General features: G+C 38.7%; 1 protein-coding gene across 2 annotated transcripts in view; it reads right to left on the reverse strand.

Annotated features, from left to right (window-relative positions):
• LOC131436881 (protein gooseberry-neuro-like) overlaps positions 1-14,773 on the reverse strand; it is a 110,995-nt gene that overhangs the window by 78,734 nt on the left and 17,488 nt on the right. For both annotated transcript variants that reach the window (XM_058605850.1, XM_058605848.1), the window contains exon 2: positions 10,819-11,132. In XM_058605850.1, the coding sequence (XP_058461833.1) occupies positions 10,819-11,132 (314 nt within the window). The remainder of the gene's footprint in view (positions 1-10,818; positions 11,133-14,773) is intronic.

Raw genomic sequence — 14,773 nt, forward strand, 5'->3', positions numbered from 1 at the left:
TCTCTGAGAAAATTGAGCGCGTTAAAATATCTTCGAAAAGTGCACACACACACACAGACATTTTCCGATCTCGTCGAACTGAGTCGAATGGTATATAACACTATGGGTCTCCGAGGCTCCGTTCGAAAGTCGGTTTTTCCAGCAATTCTAATACCTTTCTATAGAGAAAGGCAAAAAAGATGTGTTTTACACAAAAAACGCCCCCTTCGTTTAGTGAGCAAATGAGCTAAAGCCCCCCCTCCTCTCGGTGGCCCTGTTTTCATGTTATGATAATACATCATGATTAAAATTTCTCGAATCATGATCTATTCGGACTGGTTTCGCTGAAATTTAAACGTAACGCACTTGACGTTGATGGGTATAGCTTCAGGCATGTTTCTGCTACGATGGTAATCTTTGCAACATAAATTCAGGCGTTATGTTTCAAAATAAGAAGATTTCAATTATGAATCAAATGGAATGGTATGATGAACGTATGCGATTTTTACTAATGTCTCAAATGATATACGTTTGAGTAGCAAAACAGTGAAAGGCACGACGAATTTCTTTTAATCTTAATCATTTATAATTAAAATATGTTTTTGAAAAACGACGACGCATAAAATATCGTGTTTACTTGCGTTCATTGTTTCAGTTTTGATTTTGTGTTTCAGAAACACTTAAACGAACTGCGTGAAAAAGACGTGTTATTAAAACCTCATAAAAACAAACTCTGCGTCGAATTTTTGGAAATACTGCGAAATGATTTTTCCTTTTTTTTTAATCGTTTGCAAAATCGTCTTATTCAAAATATTTCGGTTAATCAATACAGTTTGCCTTGTTCTATCTATGTAACAAATTAATCGAATTGATTGAACAAAAAAAATCTGATTTTCATTGGATGGTGTTCCAAAGTCACTGCAGAATTTACTTTTTTGATTTACGCTAGCTCTTGGAATATTATTCTAGCTACAACGGTCATATAAAATATATAAGAATACATTCAAACAAAATGTAACATTGATGTTTGTCAAATGAAAAGCGTAACCGTGCTTAGTTTCTTGTGATGTCAATTTTCGGTTCATTATCTTTATTGTTATGTTATGTTTAATTTCCTATCAGCCGGTGGATAAAATAACACGATTAAATAATGGACATGCTTTAGAATCAAATAAAAGTTTTCAACTTTTCAATGTCTGCTTTTTGCTTTGCCATTAATCTATTAAGCAATCTATCACATCATTTGAGGCAGAGGGTTCAAAGTGATATCCGGGTAGAAAATTTCAGTTACGAGCTTTGAAAGAAATACATTCCTCAAGTAACGCATTTTCGAACCATGATTATTTTCATGGAAAAAGACTTATTACTCATGGTTTCATGAGAAGTTAAAATGATTGGTTTCATGATTTTCTAATCATGACAGCAGTAACGGGTTTTTTTCCGTGCGAGTAATATTCGGTCTTGGCTAAAAATGTTCTCCAGAGTAGGGTGCAACAAGTTTCTACTCTTTAGCTATAGCTCACAGTGAATATGATTATTTCAAAATATCGTTGAAAAAAAACTCTAGCCTTTCGTAATTTATTTTAAAATCAGTGAAGTTTTTGTTAATGCAACCATGAATTTCCTCGTCATTGTGCGACTCTTTCAATTACAAACTGCCCTAGCATCCAGCAGTAACAGCGGTGGGAGTATCAGAAAAATAATTTAGCCGACAACCGAATAAAAAAAAAAATCATGCATCAGCATCGGTGCCAAGCCGGTCATGTTGATACAGAACATAACCGAACCGAGCCATGCAGAAATGCTGATAGTCATTCTGACGTAATTACATAAAATTTATTCTTACTATGGCTACGGGACCGATTCAATGGCTGCCCGGTAATCGTCTTTGCTTCCACACTTTCCACTTTCCTAGTGCCCGGTTTCCACTAACAAAAAAAAAGAAGAAGCAACAATGCATTCTACGTACAAGCGAAATTTCCCTCATTATTCTCACTTTCGATCAAATATCCGGCAGCCTACCAACAGGCAAAGCGCACGTACCTCCGGATTACGTCTAGCAGTTACCGGGGGTAACATTTTGTGAATCAAAACCGGTCTGCTCAAGCTGAACCGACTGTCTACGGGGTTGTGAAGTGGGAACCATTTCACCGGTTGATATCGAATGGGGAAAATCATGGCTAAGCCGCCTGTCGAACTGCCATTATTGCGAGAAATCACGATGAATGAAACCACTTTTAACTGCGGCTCTACACTAGCGTTTTTTTTTTTGAAAAACGACAATAATCGATGACGATTCCGTCCTATTAATCTTGAATGATGCTTTGTTTTCAAATCGGAATCCAACGCGCTATTTTTATCAACTAGCGCCAAAAGCATTTTTTATTTATTTTTGTTTTTGATTCGGCACTTTATTTATTGTTTGGACCGGTTTAATTTTCTGCGCTACCGAAACGATCTGATGTTGCCGCCACGAACCTTTTGTTCAGTTGACCGGTTATGGATCAAAAGTTGAAAAGCACCAGCAAAAAAAAAACCTGTTTTAATCCACCTAGTGGTGTAATGATGCCTTTCTCATATCAATCATACTATCATATATAATACTGTTATATTCTTCAAAATAATTTTCTTCGATTCCTAAGAACAATAACCGAAATCGGTTTGTTTGACCGTCTGCTGATAAAAAACTATTAAGTGGAGAAGATTTGAGGGCGATTTAGAAAACTTTTTACGGTTTTTCGTCCTTTTCAATGATGGTATACAATTTTTAACACACTTTACCCTATATTTTCGGATCCGGAAGTCGGATCCAGATGAAATTCAGGAACACACAGGACCTTTCATTTGAACCTAAGTTTATGAAAATCGGTCGCGCCATCTATGAGAAAAGCTAGAAAACATATTATCATTTTTTTGCACATTTTACCCCTTAACTCCGGAACCGGAAGTCGGATCCAAACAATATTCAGGAATTTTGTATGGGACTACAAGACCTTTCATTTGAACCCAAGTTTGTGAAAATCGGTTCATCCATCTCTGAGAAAAGTTAGTGCACTTATTTTCACAATTTTTTGCACATTTTACCCCATAACTCCCGAACCGGAAGTCGGATTCAAATAATATTCAGGAATTTTTTATGGGACCATAAGACCTTTCATTTGAATCTAAGTTTGTGAAAATCGGTTCAGCCATCTCCGAGAAAAGTTAGTGCAAAAAATCGTTACATACACACATACGCACATACACACACACACATACACACACACATACACACACACACACACATACACACACACAGACATTTTGCGTACTCGACGAACTGAGTCGAATGGTATATGTCACTCGGCCCTCCGGGCCTCGGTTCAAAAGTCGGTTTTCACAGTGATTGCATAACCTTTCTATATGAGAAAGGCAAAAAGGGTTTCGGCTACCGCATTTGTATTACACTGTGCCGAATACAGCTCTCGTTAGACTTCATCGAAAAACTGAATAAAATTGTGTGAGAGGTTAGTTTCCAAGTCATCAATAATCAAGCGTTTTAACAGGTCTGAATCTCTACATAATTTTGGTCGTAATTTCATTTTATGGCACATACAACTAAACGAAAAGGAGTTTATCGATTGTATTAGACAACATACGTTTTCAGTATAACAAAACATTTATTTCGTTCGGATGCAGGCACTAATTCGACTCAAGACTGAAACTAAAAAGAGCGTATGTATTTTTGCATACACCTTTTTCACATCGTGGTAACTCGTGGGAACTGTTAATTGTTCAAAAATGGTACCCCAGAAGAAGTTGTAGGAAATCGACAGGACACTCTCAAAAAAAATTTACGCTGTAACAGAACAGTTTAATACTTTTTCAAAAATTAGAAAACTAACCGAAAAACTGAAATTCAACAAAATAACGTATCTTTAATATTTAAAAAAATATATATATTTCAAACCTTGATTTTTTAGCCCATATTTTGGGATCAATTTAGTTATTGTGAATTGAAAAATAACGAAAAAATAAACAGCTGCATTGTTTTAATTTATCAATATTTGTAAAACTTTAAGTTTCTGATAAACAATTAGTCATTTAGACAGTATAATTTATTTCTACAGATTAAAAGGAATAAATTCCCTGATCCCCACCGTAGCGATCATCTACCTATCGTAATTTCAGTCGTCAGGGGATTGAGACCACTGAAGACAATCAATGTTTCGCATGAGCTCACACGAAATATTGATTGGAAATGCTACGCAATCTTGATATCTGAGAAACTAGAAACAACACTAGAACTTCCCCCGGAGGAAGAGTACACGTTTTTGGCTGGTTTGATTCTCGATATTGCGATTTAAGCTCAGACGAAACGGGTACCCGACACGAAAACTATCATCCGTCCTCCCAACCCGTGCTGGGACAAAGAGTGCTCATCACTGAACGCGGAAAAATCTTTAGCATTCAAGAAGTTCAGAAAAAATGTAACATCTGATAATTATCGGAATTACGCAGCACTAGACAAGCAAATGAAGAACTTAGTTAAAGCAAAGAAACTAGGTTACTGACAACGGTTTGTTGACGGATTAACAAAAGAAACATCGATGAGCACTCTTTGGAACACTGCTCGCAAAAAGCAAGTCAAACGAAAGCGAGGAATATTCTAACAGCTGGATATTCGATTTCGCAAAAAAAGTATGCCCCGATTCTGCTCCGAAACAGAAGATCTCCCGCGTCGCGACATCGAATACAAACGAAACACCGTTTTCGATGGTAGAGCTCTCACTTGCGCTCCTGTCGTGTAACAATAAAGCCCCGGGGCTAGACAGAATTAAATTCAACTTGTTGAAAAATCTGCCTGACTCTGCCAAAAGGCGCTTGTTGAATTTATTCAACAAGTTCCTCGAGGGTAATATTATTCCACACGGCTGGAGACAAGTGAGAGTTATCGCCATTCTAAAACCTGGGAAACCAGCCTCCGATCACAATTCGTATCGGCCGATAGCTATGCTTTCCTGTATCCGGAAGTTGTTCGAAAAAATGATTCTCTTCCGTCTAGACAACTGGGTCGAAACTAATAATTTGCTTTCAGATACACAATTTGGTTTCCGCAGGGGTAAAGGAACGAACGATTGCCATGTATTTCGCGCATGGTGATTTGTCGACAATACGATTCAGTCACATGGGTCTCCTGAGGGCTCATGTTTAAGCCCCCTTTTATACAATTTTTACGTGAATGATATCAATGAATGTATCAACACACCTTGCACGCTAAGGCAACTTGTCGACGACAATGTTGTGTCTATTATAGGACCTAAAGCTGCCGATCTCCAAGGACCGTTACAAGATACTCTCGACAACTTGTCGACATGGGCTCTTCAAATGGGTATCGATTTCTCTACGGAGAAAACTGAGCTGGTTGTATTTTCAAGGAAGCGAGAACCAGCACAACTAACAGATCGGCTGAAAAGTTCGTATCGTTTCTATGAGAGGGCGCCACTAGAATTAAATCCATACCATTTTCAGTTAGTACCAACCTTCAAAAGATACGTGTATAAATTTGACAGCTGTCTGATTATTAGTTTGTGAGATATTGAATTTTGAGTGAAGCTACTTTTGTTATTGTGGAAAAAATGGAGAAAAAGGAATTTCGTGTGTTGATGAAACACTACTTTTTGATGAAAAAAAGTGCCGCCGATACCAAAAAATTGCTTGATGAGTGTTATCCAGACTCTGCACCGGGCGAAGCAACAATTCGTAAGTGGTTTGCAAAATTTCGTACTGGTCATATGAGCACCGAAGACGATGAACGCAGTGGACGTCCAAAAGAGGCTGTTATCGATAAAAACGTGAAAAAAATCCACAAAATGATTTTCAATGACCGTAAAGTGAAATTGATCGAGATAGCTGACACCCTAAAGATATCAAAGGAACGTGTTGGACATATTATTCACGAATATTTGGATATGAGAAAGCTTTGTGCAAAATGGGTGAGGCGTGAGCTCACAATCGATCAAAAACAACAACGAATTGATGATTCTGAGCAGTGTTTGAAGCTGTTGAATTGCTCCCTCATCCACCGTATTCTCCAGATTTGGCCCCCAGTTACTTTTTCCTATTCTCAGACCCCAAGATAATGCTCGCTGGTAAAAAATTTAGAAGCAATGAAGAGGTAATCGCTGAAACTGAGGCCTATTTTGAGGCAAAGGACAAATCGTACCACAAAAATGGTATCGAAAAGTTGGAAGATCGCTATAATCGCTGTATCGTCTCTGATGGCAATTATGTTGAATAATAAAAACGAATTTTGGCAAAAAAATGTGTGTTTCTATTAAACGATACGTACTTTTCAGCCGAACTGTTACAGCTTCAACTAAGGGGTGAAACCATAGCTCAGGTCTTCACATTTAAATATCTCGTAGTCTGGTTTGACTCTAAAGGCACCTGGGGATGTCATATTAGGTATCTGAAACAAAAATGCCAACAGAGAATCATTTTTCTTCGTACAATAACTGGATCATGGTGGGGTGCCCACCTAGGAGACCTGATCAGGCTGTACCAAACAACGATATTGTCCGTGATGGAATACGGATGTTTCTGCTTCCAATCCGCGGCATCCATTTTATCAAGCTAGAAAGAATTCAGTATCGTTGTTTGCGTATTGCCTTAGATTGCATGCAGTCGACTCATACGATGAGTTTCGAAGTTCTGGTGGGCGTCTTACCGTTGAAAAACCGATTCTGGGATCTCTCACATCGATTGCGATATCTTGAATCCGATGGTGATTGAAAACTTCGAAAGGCTTGTCGAGCTTAATTCTCAAACCCGTTTTATGTCCTTGTATTTTGATTACATGGCTCAGAATATTAATCCGTGGAATTCCGGATCACATACGCCCTCAAGTGACCCCTAATGTTTTTTACAATAAGTTTAGAGCAGTCGACTGTGAAAAGATGTTCTACACTGACGGATCAAATCTCAACGGGTACACGGGCTTCGGCATCTTCAATCAAAACATCACCGCTTCTTACAAACTCAGTGATCCGGCTTCAGTTTACGTCGCAGAATTAGCTGCTATTCAGTACACCCTTGAGATCATTGAAACCTTGCCCAAAGACCATTACTTCATTGTCACGGACAGTCTAAGCTCAATAGAAGCTCTCCGGGTAATGAAGCCAGGAAAGTATCCCCCATATTTCCTGGGGAAAATACGGGAACACTTGCGAACTTTATCTGAACGGTCTTATTCAATATCGTTAGTCTGTGTCCCTTCGCATTGTTCCATTCCGGGCAACGAAAAGGCCGACTCATTGGCCAAAGCGGGCGCATTAGATGGTTAAATTTATGAAAGACTAATTAGCTTCAACGAATTTTTCAGTATATCTCGTCGAAGGACGCTCGAAAGTTGGCAAACTTCATGGAATAATAGGGAGCTGGGACGATGGTTACATTCCATTATCCACAAGGTATCGACGAAACCTTGGTTCAGAGGGATGAATGTGGGTCGGGATTTCATTCGTGTGATATCTCGACATCTTGAATGCACACCTCCGGCGTATCGGCCTCGTGGAGAGAGGTCTCTGCACTTGCGATAAGAGTTATCACGACATTGAACATATTGTCTGGGCATGTACCGAGTATTGTGGCGCCAGATCGCAGCTAATAGACTTCCTTCGGGTCCGAGATATATCATCCGAGGTTCCAGTACGAGACGTTTTGGCCCATCGAGACCTTCCCTATATGTCACTCTTGTATCAGTTCATAAAAATGATCAACTTACAAGTCTGATCTGTGTTTTGCTATCCTCTGATGATATTTAAATTAACATTTTTCACCATCTTCTTCGGAACTAACAAGATCTTTGTACTGGCACTATTTTTTTTGCTCCCCCTTCTTTCGTCTCTTCACTATCACGACGTGAACTAATTAGAACTTTTCGCTAACCTAAGTAATTTCGCTTTCTTACCCCTTTTTTCAACAACATTTATTTCTCTCTGTTTCACTCCATCTTTTCCGCCAAATTCACCACGACGGAGGGCCGCCCCAGTCGACTATCAACAGGCCCGCCGGATTCTCGTTGCCCGGGGATGTTTCCCGCGGATCCACACGAAGAATGCGACCACCATCGATGCGTACCAACATCACCAGGCACTAACGTCACCAATACAGCATACAAGTTCCATCCGACCAGCCTCTACCGATGACTAGTTGGAAAATATGATCATGAAATTGAAGATACTAATTTACTCTAATTTTAAGTAGTTAAAAAATTCCCTCGGCATCTTTTAGCTTAACGCAGTGTGCCTTAATAACATATATGTTATTGAATAAAAAAAGGAATAAATTTGCATACAATGACTTTTCTTCTAGGAGCAGCCTTTCTCGAGATATTTAGACATGAAATTTTGGCTAAGATAGCCGATAGTTTTTTTTTCCAAAATATTCGGTTTATTATTTCCGATTTCTCGGCAATTGAAAATGTTATACAAATATTCGGTTATGCAAATTACCGTGTTTACCAGCAATTGGTCGTTTCATCGAAATCAGCATATTAACGATATTTACAAATTAATGCAACTTACCCGAATCTCATGTCGTTTTCGTGTTTAAATTGCACTACACCGGTGTAGCGAAAGCTGCACTGAAACCGTTCGTTTTTGCCAATTGCACTACACCAGTGCTACACTTTTTCTGCCCCGAAAGCACTGGTGTAGCACTCATTAAAAGTTTGGTGTAGTGCTGTGCAATGGAATCGTTTGTTGTAGTCAATGGTTACTGTTTATGTTTTCGTCATTTTTGTTTGTTTATTCATGACTCAGTGTAGCACTGCACCGGTGTAGTGCAAATTAAAAACGAAAACGCCATCAGTAAACTGTTTTCAAACATCCGAAATTCGGCGATTCATCAAAGTAGCTATTTTTCTTCAGTGCAAGACTAAGCGATGTAAATAAGTGCGTGTGTTCATATGTGGAATCAGTTGCAACTAATAATTGAATCCACATATGAACATTAATATTAATTCATGATATTAAAAACTAATTTGTTCAATGTTCGGCGATTATGCTTTTTTTTTTAGAAGTAGTCTTTTTTTGTGTTTCATTTTCAAAATGAAATAGATATATTACATATTTTTACAAGGTATACTTTCAAAATATGGCGCTAGTTTTATTGTTAGTTAGTTAATACTATCATTTTAAAGACAGCTTTCAAAATATTTCATTCAATATTTTGTGAGTTATTGTGCTAAGAGTGACGCTAGTTTTATTATTCTCAGAACAATGGGTCAAAACAAATTCGTGTGTAATTCTACATTACTTCATGATGGGGAAAAATACCATACAAGCAAAGGAATGGCTCGAAAAGTGCTATGGAGACTCTGCTCCATCAGAAACAACAATGAAATGTTGGTTTGCTGACTTCAAACGTGGTCGTAGAGACACCGATGATGCAGAACGCAGTGGACGTCCAAATGAGGCGGTAACACTAGAAAACATGAAAAATCCAATCGTCCAAATGAGGCGGTAACACCAGAAAACATGAAAAATCCACAAAATCGTTTTGAAGTATCGAGAGGTGAAGTTGCGTGAATTTATCTGACATCGTAAAGATATCAAAAAAGAACGTGTTGGACTTATATTGCATGAGAAATTGACTATGAGAAAACTCTGTTCAAAGTGGGTGGCGCGTTTTCTCACAGTTGACAAAACAGGAGAACGTGTTGATGATTCTGAGCAGTGTTTGGCCATGTACCTAGCAAACCGGAATTTTTTCGTCGATATGTGACAATGGATGAAACATGGATTCATCACTTCACTCCGGAATCAAAACGATCGTCATCTGAGTGGACCTCACACGAAAGCACAACAATATATAATGTTATTGGAGCATTTGAAGGCTGAAAGTGCAAAGAAACGACCGCATATGACACAGAAAACATTTTGCTTCACCAAGACAACGCACCGTGTCACAAGTCAATCAAACCAATGGCATAACTTAATGAATTGAACTTCGAATTACTCCCACAACCACCGCAATCGCCAGATTTGGATCCCAGCGACTACTGGTTGTTTGTAGACCTGAAAAAATGCTCGTCGGTAAGCAATTTCGCACGAATGAAGAGGTTAACGCTAAAACTGTGGCCTATTCTGAGGCAAAAGATAAATCGTATTGAAATGTTAGAGCGGCGCTGGAATGATTGCGTTGCTCTTGATGGAGATTAAGTTGATGAACAAAGTTAATTTTGAACCGAAAAATCGTGTTCTTTTTTTTTCGATTATAGAGGTTTTAACCTTAAGGTCATTCGCCTCTTCGGATCAGAAAAACTTTCTGACCCTATGTGCGGGGTTGGGAATCGAACCCAGGCGGGCTGCGTGAAAGGCATGGACTTACCCATCACACTATACCCGTCCCCCAAATCGTGTTCTCTTTTGGTAGGCCCGGGACTTTCAGTCCATGTGTTAGTACATTTTTTTTAACTAAAATTACGTTTTTCCACGGAGATTCAGGGTTAGCGAAGAAAGGCGCTTTTGCGGTTTTTCAACATTAGCTGTTTTCCTAAGATTGTAAGTCGAGTTTTAAGATTGCTTAGTTGAAATAAATGTCTAAAGATACAATTCCTGTTCGGTAACATGTGACACTTGGAAGCCTGAAAGCTTCTTGTATGTATAAAAGAATGCTGAAAATTATTTACCTATCTGAATGCACTCATCAACAATGATATGGCATTGAAATTCATTTCACCTCCTCCTCCTATAAACAATCCCATCCCATTTGTATCACCCGTGGCAGCATTAAATCCAATCACTACCCGAAAACCAGAAACCCACACGCACTCACACACTTTCCTGCACTCACCTTAATTAACTTCTCCCGGATCTCCCAGCTGAAGATGCCCGGATTCATCTTCTTCATCTCTTCGATGCGTGTTTCCACTTCCGGTGTGGCCACCTTCGGTTTCGAGCCACCGATTACGCCGGGACGAATCGAACCGGTTTCCTGGTAGCGGTTCAGTATCTTCGACACGCAACCATGGGAAACTCGCAGCTGGCGGGAGATCACACATGGCCGCACGCCGGCGGCCGCCATTTCCACGATTTTCAGCCGGATGTGATTCGGCAGCGGGCGGCCATTGATGAAAACGCCCCCGAGCTGGTTGACGCGACCTTGGCCTGCGGAAGAAGTGGGTAAATGTTGGTTGATGTTAGCTAGATATTTAAAATATACTAAAGTAATCAAAACAATTGGCTCGTTATCTCGGCAAATATACAGCGGTTGATATTCAGCTCAGAGGTGGAAATAACCCCATTTTGGGGACGAAATTGTGAATCAAGATTTTCGATTGTGAATCAAAAAACCGAACACCGTGAATTGAAAAATTGAGTAACAAAACTAAAATTACGATTATTTTTTTAAAATCGGGAACTGCATATTACACAGAGTAGAAGCAGACCTTATGCATACGCGCTCTTTTTATTGCGCTGAGGCAAATTTGTTCTCATTCTCAGAAGACAATCATGAACAGAAATGAATGTACAACGCTTCGTTCGCTCGCATTTAGCCAAAAGCGAGGTACGAGTGGTCAAGTTTAATAACATTTATGCAATTTTATAAGAATATTAAACCCTACATTTTTAGGCAGTTGTGTTTTCTGAAATTTGTTTAATTACTTTCCTTGGCGTACGGCACAATATTGGAAATAATTAGGTTTTCAGAAGCGGGTAAAAGTATCTGTAACTATTCCATCATTCTAAAGCTTGTTTACCTACTTCTTGAAAATCTTGATGCGATCTTGCTTAACACCACCTTAAAATTTATTAAAAATTGTTTGTGTGGTCATAATTCAAATTATGATCTAGAATAAAGAGAAAATAATCACGTAATAATTTTAATTATTTTAAACTTTTCAAACTTGATAATATCGAGAGTTGGAGTAATTTTTTACACGTTAATCACCCGGTGAATGACCATTAATGGTCGTATTCAAAACTAATTAAAGGGGGATTCAACGATAAGTTGAACTTAGCAGACGTTCATATAACGCTCAATCACTTTTTGAAATCTGATATGTTTCAAGTAGTAAAACACGCAGAGATTTTTTGATAAAAAGCTTTGGAAATTAATGTTTCATTCATGTTAACTAGAATACCTTATGACCAAAAATAACCGGAATTTTCATTTTAAAATTCCCGCGCTTGTCCAATCGGCAAACTTTTATTCTCTCAACGTTGGCAACACTTTTATACACATTCTGTCAAATTTTGACGCATATCGTACGATTAGTTTTTGTTTGGCGTCTATACAAAGAAGTTAAAAAAATTTCGTGTGGCGATTTTTATAATGGATGAAAATTTAGAACAACGTGCGTGCATCAAATTTTGTATTGCAAATGGATTTAAGTGTTCCGAAACGCTGAAAATGTTAGAAAAAGCCTTTGGTGAATCGTGTCTAGGAAAAACACAGACATACGAGTGGTATAAACGCTTCAAAGGTGGTCGTACAAGCTTGATGAGATCCCTGGCCGCCCAACAACATCTGTTACTGAAGAAAACATTGAATTGGCGAAGCAAATCGTGTTGCAAAATCATTCTGTACCGATTAGAGAGATTGCTGTGTTGTTGGGCATCTATTATGGATCAGCCGAACACATTTTAACTGATGACTTCTTTGTATAGACGCCAAACAAAAACTAATCGTACGATATGCGTCAAAATTTGACAGAATGTGTATAAAAGTGTTGCCAACGTTGAGAGAATAAAAGTTTACCGATTGGACAAGCGCGAGAATTTTAAAATGAAAATTCCATTTGAGCCGCAGACTTTTTTTCTGATTCAAAACAAAGTTATTATGAATTTAATTTTATTCAGATTCTACTTCCGATTCTGCATTTCCACAATTATGAGGCTTTTAACCTCATGGTTATTCAACTCTTCGGATCAGAAAGACTTCACAAAAAAAAACTGTTTTAATCCACCTAGTGGTGTAATGAAGCCTTTCTCATATCATTCATACTATCATATATAATACTGTAGTATTCTTCAAAATAATTTTCTTTGATTCTCAAGAGAATAACCGAAATCGGTTTGTTTGACCGTCTACTGATAAAAACTATCAATTGGAAAAGATTTGAGGTCGATTTAGAATTTTTTTTAAAGTTTTTCCCCATTTTAAGTGATGGTATACAATTTTTAACACACTTTACCCTATATTTCCGGATCCGGAAGTCGGATCCGCATGAAATTCAGGAATTACGCATGGGACCACAGGACCTTTCATTTGAATCTAAATCGGTGAAAATCGGTCGCGCCATCTATGAGAAAAGTTAGAACACATATTTTCTTATTTTTGCACATTTTACCCCATAACTCCCGAACCGGAAGTCGGATCCAAATAATATTTAGGAATTTTGTATGTGACCTTTCATTTGAATCTAAGTTTGTGAAAATCGGTTCAGCCATCTCCGAGAAAAGTTAGTGCAAAAAAACGTTACATACACACATACGCACATACACACCCACATACACCCCCCCCCCACCACACACACCCACACACCCACACACACACACACACACACACACACACACACACACACCCACACACACACACACACACACACGCACGCGCGCACACACACACACACACACACACACACACACACACACACACACACACACACACACACACACACACACACACACACACACACACACACACACACACACACACAACACAGACATTTTGCGTACTCGACGAACTGAGTCGAATGGTATATGACACTCGGCCCTCCGGGCCTCGGTTCAAAAGTCGGTTTTCACAGTGATTGCATAACCTTTTTATATGAGAAAGGCAAAAATAAAACTGGCATATAAATGAACACAAAAAGGTTATAAATCTTCAAAACTGGTGTCACACATACATTTCAATTTACCTTCTATGTCGAATGAATAAACAAAATCTGGAATTTGTTCAAAAATTATTAGTTTGATTGTTATGCTCATTTGATAGAAAGTTCTGCTAAGAATCTATCAGTGAAACTGCTAACTTCGAAGATATTCTTGAATCAGGTCTGGATAAATCAAGAAAAAAAACACCAAATCATAATCACTAGCAAAGATGATCGCTTGTGATCTTTCCCAATAAAGATCACTACTGATCTAATCCTTTTAAGATCAGTTGATCGGTGATCTTTGAATCACATCGATCTTTCGTCACACATAATCGGTAGTGATTTTGAGCTACTATTTCACTGATTCCTGTGAGATCAAATCACTGGACGATAGCCCGGGTTGGAGGTTCAATGCACAAGCCAGTTGTCGCATGTTCGAGCCTCGACCTGGAAGGATACTTAGTGTCAGTAGGATCGTAGCACTAGCCATGCAATGCTTCTGTATGCAATGAATCGGCTGCTGTTGAAATCTGTTGAAACAGAAAGGTTAAATTCCACGAAAGGAATGTAATGCCAGGACTTTGATTTTCGATCAGCTCTGAGCATAGTTGAAGAAAATCGCATATGAGCAAGATCAGACATGAGTGCCGATTGATGAGGGGTTCTACAGGAATTTTTAACTAGAGATAACGCATATCAATGAGCGCCTTCCCCACCTTTTGAACCAACCCCCCCCCCCTCCTCACACACACACACACCTCCCTCCCCCCTTGAATGATTCCTGCGCACGGGCCTGCGCTACGCCAAACTACTAAAAAATATACCACACCAAATAGTGATTATAGCGACTAAAGACTTTGTTTTACTTACAGCTGCTGGTTGATGCTGATGATGATGTTCATACACTAATTAGGTTAAACTTAATAA

Source organism: Malaya genurostris, chromosome 3 (assembly GCF_030247185.1).
Source record: "Malaya genurostris strain Urasoe2022 chromosome 3, Malgen_1.1, whole genome shotgun sequence".
NCBI lineage: Eukaryota > Metazoa > Arthropoda > Insecta > Diptera > Culicidae > Malaya > Malaya genurostris.